The 8,639-nt window shown below is 50.5% G+C and overlaps 1 protein-coding gene across 1 annotated transcript in view; it reads right to left on the bottom strand.

The window, feature by feature from the left end:
- Nucleotides 1-665: 665 nt before the first annotated feature.
- NMT1 (N-myristoyltransferase 1) overlaps nt 666-8,639 on the bottom strand; it is a 37,828-nt gene continuing 29,854 nt past the window's right edge. The window contains exons 6-12 of the mRNA XM_053570149.1: nt 7,557-7,673; nt 6,381-6,551; nt 5,707-5,815; nt 3,483-3,653; nt 2,776-2,943; nt 1,672-1,809; nt 666-1,015 (exon numbers count right to left, since the gene is read on the bottom strand). Coding sequence (XP_053426124.1) covers nt 995-1,015; nt 1,672-1,809; nt 2,776-2,943; nt 3,483-3,653; nt 5,707-5,815; nt 6,381-6,551; nt 7,557-7,673 — 895 coding nt within the window. The 3' untranslated portion in view covers nt 666-994. The remainder of the gene's footprint in view (nt 1,016-1,671; nt 1,810-2,775; nt 2,944-3,482; nt 3,654-5,706; nt 5,816-6,380; nt 6,552-7,556; nt 7,674-8,639) is intronic.

Raw genomic sequence — 8,639 nt, 5'->3', positions numbered from 1 at the left:
ATCTCTGCCCAGCCACCCTGGGGATGCCCAGGTGCTGGCTCTTTGCTCTAAGATGAGCTAAGCAGGGCATACACTGGTTTGGTCTTCACAGGTCCCGGACACTACAAGGAGAAGCAAGGGCCCCTTCACACTGTAGCCACCCCAAGCAGTAGAAAAGCAAAAATCACACAGGGGACTCATCCCTATAGGGTTGGCAACAGCTGGCTAAAGAGCCCTTTTAAGTCAGTTGGCAGGATGACATCCTACAGGCCAAAGAGATGGAAGGGACTCAATCAATGAAATCTGCTTCAACAGATTTGTCCCCTTTGCTGTTCCAAAAGGCAGAAAGGCCTGGCCCTGTAGGGATCAGCCTCACCCAAGAGCTTCACCTGCCATTCTGTAAGATCTGAGCCTGTTCCACCTTCCCCTCCCTCTGAAAGATAATCACTCTAGCCAATTCAGAAGGGAACCTGGACAAGCCCCCCCACCCCAAACTTTCTCCTGCTACTCCAAGAAAAGTCAATGCCTCCTTTTGGAGGAAACAATTAATTGTACCAATGTATCAGTCTGCCACTGTCCTTGGGTCCTAATTTTGAGGAATGATCTGGATTCAGCTTTACATTAGAGAGCAAACATCCTTGTACATTTGGAACATGAAAGATAGTTAAAATATTTATATATATATAATATATATATACTTTTATTATTCACCCGTTAACTCCATAATATGCCAATCACGAGCTAGTTTTCAGCAGTTACATTCCCTTGATCACGGCTGCATGAAGATGTGATTAACTGGAAAACAGGGAGACCAGAGACACGGCCAAAGGTGACATCACGCAGCCCACGCCATTGCAATACAATTGTCAAGTTCGCTGGCGGTTTCGTAAAGCCGATTCAGCTCTGTTCCCTTTGCCAGGGATTCTCACATTTGTGAAAATCGGACCAATTTGTGGGGTTCCATTTCCTGGTTGGAATTCTCAGTGGCTTTATCCAGAATCTCACTAGTGACTGGTTATTGTAGCACCAGCCCAACCTAGGAGAGCCAAAGGAGAGAGGAAGGGTTGAATTGACAGTCACCCTAAGATCTCCCACTGCCCCTAGTCCTGAAGTTCCAACTGACTGAGCCTGTAGAACAGGCTGTGTGCAGACCCCCACCGCACCAGGCCTCCACTCAACTTCCACACCAGGTTTACACATCTGCCAGACCCTCCCAGGAAAGCAATAGGCTTCCCTAGGACAAGTGGCTCCAGATCACCTGTAAATGCTGCCTCCACCTATGCCCCAAGTCTGCCCTGTGGCACTAAGGAGGATCAGGGTGGCAGCCCAGGAGAGGAAACACTCCTCAGATTCTCCAACCCTAACTCAACTCCCAGCTTCCTCACACAACGCAAATGCTCTGCCCAGCTGGATGGGGCAGCTCAGGTGGTGGGGAAAGAAGCTGAAGACTACCTTCCAGCTTCCGTGTGGCTCTGGGATGTGCCCCCTCTGCCGTCCTCATACCAGGTGATGAAAGGGGAACCCTGAACCGCTGGCCTGGCCACAGAGGGAGGCACTGTCAAGGACCCAACACCAGGTAACAAGGACCTAGACTGCTGCTATATCCTTGACCGGTGACCCTGTTTCTGCTGAGACACCAACTCCCAGAGCCAGGTGAGGCCAGACTCCAGCCGCATGCAGCACAGCACATACCTTCTCTGCCCCCATGCTGGGGCACTTCCAATTGTAAAGGTAATACTGCAGGTTGCCATCCCCTATGCCGAACTTGAGCTTCTCCAGGAAAGTTTTGTTCTCCATGAGATCCAGTGCATTAAACACGTCAAACCCTTTCTGCACGGCAACAGAGAAAAATAAGACCAGGAGAGGACAGGTGAGGGCTGCCTCATCTTTCTGCTTCCTTTGCTATGATATCAAAACCATCCTATAGAAGATTCCTTCAGAAATTTTGCTGCTTCCCTGTTAAATCCAAACTGCAGCAGGCGCCTGGCTGTCCAGATGCAGTTCTCAGGACATGGCGTGCCGCCCCAAGTGTCCAAGTGTGCACTCAGTGTCCAGATGACTGCTCTTACTGGCCTTTTTATGCCTCCCTGAAACTAGTAATTTCCATAGTCCTCTCTGGAGACCAAGCTCTGAGCCCTTCCTCTGAGAAGCTGGCTCCTGTCTGCTACTTGGTATTTGTGTTGCTTCCTTACTCCATGGACACCCCAACTCTCAGGCCCTCAGTGGGCACTGTGTGACCATGCAGCAGCTGCTGTGGTACTCTGAGACTGAGATGAAGACACTCCTCAATCTCACCAACTGGACTGGAAGTTCTCACAGGTCAGGGACTGGCTTGCCCACTGTGGGCTAGGCTGGTCGCAGGTCACCAGAACCCCATGACGAAGGACTGACTGATGACCTCTCCACCCCATGCTCAACAGTCAGATCCTCCAGTGACTCACCAAGACAGAGGCCAATCTCCCCTTTCCCAGGCTGGGAAAGCTGTGAGAAAAACCCCTGTACTCCCAGAGCTGGTCTGGCTATTTAGGCTCCGTGGTGGCACCTCACTGAGAACGAAACTCACTGAAATAAATCAGGAGGCATTCAGTGCCTTTGCTGTGTCTGGATGCTATCCTTGTTCCCTCCTACTTTTAAGTTTTGGGCTGAAAACCGTGGGGATGCTGCCTAAGCAGAGTGTGAGGGTGAGAGGGGCTCAAAGCCTCGCAGCCCACGAGCAGTTATCTCCTGGAAGCTATGTTCACCATTGCTTCCCTGCCCTTGCCCTACAGGTCTCTGGAGACCCAGTCTGCTCCTCACCATTTTGGCGAGAACAAGAGCGTCACTCATGAGGTCTAGAAGAGGGGTCTGGGTGTGCACGTTGTAGAAAGAATAAGCAGCTTTTAGACTCTTGTGGGTTGGATGGTTCATGATGGTGGAGGGAAGTGTATAAAAGCTCAGGAAATCCGTCACCTCTCCATTTGCATTCTAAAGAGAAGATAATAAAGAGACCACGTCAAACATGCACTGGGGCACTGCAGCCAGGGACATGTTTTCTCTTACTCTCACGCCACCTTCAGGCAGCTCTGCCCCTGAAGAAAATGGGTGGAAACTGCGACAGGATATGCAGGGAAGAGGATGGACACTGAGAACAGCGCCAGGCTGACCGTGGGCCAAACCTGCCAGCCCTCTTTGCCAGCCTGGCACCACCAGGAACTTCTCCTCAGGCTGTGTCTCTGATGTGTGGCCTGCCCTGTATTAAGCTGGGACAGGCAAGGAATTGAAGGCTCACCTGACTAAGAGGGGCTCGGTTCTCTCCATTCTGTTATCAAATGTGGGGACAGGGAGAAAAGAGGTCAAGCCAGGTCCAGAAGATATCTATCGCTACAGCATATGCAAGCTACAATGTCCTCTCTTTACCCCAAATACACCTGCTGAAGGAAGTCTAGGGTGGGAACTACTTCAGGAGGATGCCTCTCTGGGAATGAGCCAGAGGCCCTGCACGCTGCCCCCCCCCCCCCACTCACCTCCACCACGAAAGTGTCAATGATATTCTCCTGGGGGTAGAACCAGTGCTCCACCTCCTCCTGGTTCATGACTGGCGTGAGGTGAAACTGCTTCAAGTACCTGGTGAGGAGCTGGTGCACTACTGGAATGTCCTTTTTTTCCATTGGTCGTAGTCCAGCTGTCTTGGGAGTCTGGAAAGAAGACAGAAGAGATGGCATCAGAGATCACCCTGGATCTACTCACCCAGGTCCTCAAGCAAAAGGTATCCACACCTTGGACATCCTCAGCACCTCCCTGTCACCCCGTGCCTGTCCACTCAGGTGTAGGTTCTGCATCTGGGCTATCTTGTGGTCCTTCCGTTCCCAGTCCAGGCTGTCATCCAAGCTCAGGCCATAGCATCAATCCATTACCCATAGAGCCCCAGGCTGTCTTCCTAAGAAAAGCACAACCCATGACACCCCACCCTTGTTTCACCCTCCCAGACCTAGAGCACAAGACCTTCCACCCTCGGGCCAGTTGGCTGTTCAAGTTGAACCTTCTGTCCTCTAACTGGGGTCAATTTGCCCCTGGGGTGAACTTCCTCTGAGCCCTCAGAACTGCACCACACTGAGTGTAGCTAATGTCTTCCTGCACTCAGTGATCTCTCTTCTTAGAGCACCTCATAGACGGAGCCTGGGGTCCAGCACACACTAGATGTGTGCTTTGTCTGCCCACTCGGACCATCACACTAGTGGTGCTCCTGACAGGACACTGTGGCAAGTTACATTCAGAAGAAAAGCATCCAACTCCCAGTACTTCATCTCCAACCAGTGTCTTACCCCATAGCTACTTCTAGAAAAATGCTCCAGTGGAACGAAATCATATGACTCTATGGAGCAAATACTGGGACTGACAGAACATCCCCCAGGGACTCAGAGACAAAGAGGTGGGGTCAGGCCAAGTCTACAAACAGTGTGGTGTCACAGTTTACTGGCTTCACCACCAGTATATAAGGCTGGATATAAGGCTTCCCCGTACAGGAAGTACCTTCAAACTGTTGAGTTATAGGTCTTCTCACCTCCCAGATTCCTTACTAATCCTTGTCTCTCTAAGGAACAATACGGACCTCTTTCCATGTGCCAGCTCCCTCAATCACACCCCAAGCCCTGACTGAAAACACAGCCATGCTGGGGTCTCAGTAGACCCAGATGCTCTTCCAGCTGCAACAGCACTTTAAGTTTGCTCTCTGCCTATCCACCCTCTCCGCATGCAGAGCAAACCTGCCAGGATAACAGAAGTGAGAAGGCACCCACCATGGCCTCCCAAACCTGTTTGTTGACAAGGTCCAACTACACTGCAGCAGTCTTTCAAGATGGGACGCTAATGACCCCAAACCAATGGATCAACCCAATTCCAGGGTGATTAATCCTGTTTGCTGGCTGATGGAGCCTGATAGGTGGCCCTCTGATGAGCTGGCTTCCCTAACTGACTGGACTGACAGCCAACTGGAACTGCTCCAAGGGAAGAGGAGGGACTTTAAGAATCCCCTACTCTGGGGTGCTGAAGCCAGGTACAATTAGAAAACAAGGAGCATTTGCTTTTTGGGGAAAGGTAAGAAAACTGAGACCCAGGAGTGGCGCCTGTGGCTCAAAGGAGTAGGGTACCGGCCCCATATGCAAGAGGTGGTGGGTTCAAACCCAGCCCTGGTCCAAAACTGGAAAAAAAAAAAAAAAGAAAAGAAAAGAAAACTGATACCCATGACAGAAAACTGGCTCACTTAGGTTGCCTAGTCCTTTGATGCCAAATCTGGGAAAAGGAATTGGTATTAGAAGCCTGGGCTTCCCTCACAAGCTTCCCCTCTTCACTGGACTTGGACAGGGAGTGCAACACTCTAGTGTCATTTGCACTGGGATTTGGAAAGTGCTGCTGTGAATATGAAGGTTCAGTGAATGGATTCATCTTTCTATTTATGTTTTACTTGGGCTAAAATTACAGAGAATAGGTGTTTTTGGAGCTTATCAACAGATGGCAGGGAAACTAGCGCAGGTGCAGACTCAAGGGAACTGAGAAAGTCAAACTAAAATAAAACCCTTGCTGTAGATAACAGGAACAACAGAAATAGAAAGCACAGGAATCTGGGAACTATGCGTAGGTTTGCCTTCTTGGTTAAGAGCAAAGCCTCCCGAAACCCTGCTCTTCTGCTGATGGAAAAGGCTTCCCTGACCTCCTTCCTGGCCACGCCCCTTGCCCCCAGCCACCACTGGCCTCTGGCAGTCGGTAGAGCTTCATGGTACGCTGCATGGTCATATTTCTGCTCAGATGGGAAAACTTCACTTCAATCAGCTTCCGTGGGTTTAGGGACCGATGCCAATACCTGTGGGGACACAAATGTCCTATCCTGAGGACTCAGGCTAGTCCCATTAAGAGGACAATGGCACGAAGACCTCCAGATGTCCAGTAGGTGGCATGAGAGACACGTGTCACCCCCATCCCCAGCATGCCCCTCCACCTAGTGAATACAGAGCTTCCATGGCTCCTCCTAGATTTTTTTTTTTTTTTTGAGACAGAGTATCACTTTGTTGCCCTGGCATCATGGCTCCAGCAACCTCAAACTCTAGGCCTCAAGCCATCCTCTTGCCTCAGCCTCCTGAGTAACTGGACTATAGGTGCCCACTACAATGCCTGTCTAGTTTTTTCTATTTTTAGTAGAGATGGGGGTCTCACTCTTGCTCAGGCTGGTCTTTAACTCCTGAGCTCCCTACAACCCTTTCCCTTTACCCTCCCCACTGTTCACCTAGCTCCCACAGGTACCCACCACTCAGCTTAGCAGACAATAGAGGATCAAGATGGTCAGGGGCATGCACCCAGCTGAGGGCCATAGTTGCAACACTAGAGTGGGGCACCAGCATATCCAGTATTTTCCAGGAAGAGATTTTTACCTGCAGGTGCCAACAGGCTTTGGTAGTACCACACCAGCAGTGTAAACAGCTTGGAAAATGCCCTCCAGGTGAACCCGCCTGGTTATCTCTCGGATCAGGACTGGAGCCACCCTCTTGGACCGTAGCTTCTTGTGTACACATAAGAAGTTAATTTCTACCATCTTCTTCTCTCTAAAGAGAGAGGAAAAATCTAGGTGACAAGGCTTTTAACAAAGGTAATAGTGAGGCCATCAAGCATGTGAAGCCAGACCTGGAAGGACAGGACCTCCAGCATAAGTATGCACTTTGCTGTCACCTGCACTCAGCACCAGACTCCCCTCCCACTTCTCTACCAGGCAAGGAGCTCACCACAGGACACTAGAGACTCCACCCCTAGTGGAGAATGGGTGCTGAGCAAATGTCCTTATTTGAAGGCAACACCAGCATCTGCTTGATGAATTCTTAGTGGCAGGTTGGGGAACTCCCCTCCACCCACCCCACCCCATTAGCGTCCAGGGAAGCCACATAGGGGAACCTCACAGTGTAGGCCAAGACCACTCACCACTCTAGAGTTTCAAGGGTTCTGATTCCCTTAAGGGGGAATCAAGAGAATCCTTTCTTCCCACAAGAACACAGACTGTAAGTGCTGAAGAGTGTGGTAGATGGTTCTGACTATAGGCCCCAAGGACTATCTGAATCTGGGTCACACTGGCTCTGGCCCACTTGAGTGATTTGTTTTTTTAATTTCATTTATTTTTTGAGACAGAGTTTCACTATGTCGCCCTCAATAGAGTGCCATGGCATCACAGCTCACAGCGACCTCAAACTCTTGGGCTTAAGTGATTCTCTTGCCTCATCCTTCAGAGTACCCAGGACCACGGACACTGGCTACAATGCCGGGCTACTCTGACCCATTTCTGGTGCTGCTCAAGTCTATCTGTGTGATTGGTACAGGAGTTCAGAAAAGAGCCCCTGCTAAGCAGACACACTGGCCCCTTCCAGCCCACACACAGACAAGGGAGCCAGTTGTAACTCAGGTCACAACACGTGGTTTCCCCTGTGATGAATTTCTATTCCCAGCATCTCAGTGTTCTCCCTTCCTGAGACCTTCTCTTTTCATGAGGGTACCTGTAGCCTTTTTCTCCTCCCTCCTAGACCAAGCAGAATAGTGGTGATGTGGGGGATGAGGGTGCTTACGTGTCATAGACATGGATTTTCGCAGGGATGGCGCTAATAAACCCAACCAGTTTCCGACTTGAGACCACTCGAACCCCACAGTGCCACTGTGGCAGCCAGCCGGGTGGCCGGAGAGCCCTGGAAAAACAGACAGGGGCTGGGGCTATGCCACTGCTTGCCAGCAACCTGGACAAGCTGTTTGGGCTCCACAGCCAAGTTTGATTCTAACTTGATGCTACCACCTCCCTGGGGGTTAATAACCTAATTATCCTTAGGACCAAGCCCTCCTGGCCACTGCCATTCCTGACTACTCAGCCCACATGGCCTACTTATTCACCCAATGCAAGGCTGTCACATTGAAAATTTCATGCCTCAATGGGCATGAGGGCATGGCCGGTATATGGGGGGTGCCTATGGCTCAGTGAGTGGGGCATCAGCCCCATATACCAAGGGTGGCGGGTTTGAGCCCGGCGCCTGCCAAACTGCAACAAAAGATAGCTGGGAGTTGTGGTGGGTGCCTGTAGTCCCAGCTACTTGGGGGGCTAAGGCAAGAGAGTCGTCTAAGCTCAAGAGGTGAAGGTTGCTGTGAGCTGTGATGCCACAGCACTTTACCGAGGGGGACAAAATGAGACTCTGTCTTAAAAAAAAAAGAAAGAGAGAGAAAGAATTTCCTGCCTGATCTGATTTGTGTGCATTCACTTTGACCTCTGGTTCAGAGACCAGTGCTTTCCACGGAGCTGACTATGGCACTCCTGGAGATCTGATCTCCTGTCTGCCCTCTGGGTATCACTTCCCTTTTTCTGCTTACAAATCATTCCTTTCCCATCCCTCCCAAGTAGTATCTCTCCATTTCAGCCTCATGCTTCTACCTTCCTGTATATTAAATGTGGCCCAGGTAGACAAAAGGCTTGGCCAGACAAGGCCATTTCCATACAACTGAGCATGCTCAGGAAATAGACAGAAATGACACTTCTTTTCTTTTTTTTTGAGACAGTCTTACTATGTCACCCTACATAAAGTGCCGTGACATCACAGCTCACAGCAACCTCCAACTCTTGGGCTTAAGTGATTCTCTTGACTCAGGCACACTACAGGTGCCCGCCA

The sequence above is a fragment of the Nycticebus coucang genome, chromosome 18, assembly GCF_027406575.1.
Source record: "Nycticebus coucang isolate mNycCou1 chromosome 18, mNycCou1.pri, whole genome shotgun sequence".
In the NCBI taxonomy this organism is placed as follows: Eukaryota; Metazoa; Chordata; class Mammalia; order Primates; family Lorisidae; genus Nycticebus; species Nycticebus coucang.
Note: the sequence above shows the minus strand (reverse complement) of the source record. Positions and strands in the feature narration are given on the sequence as shown.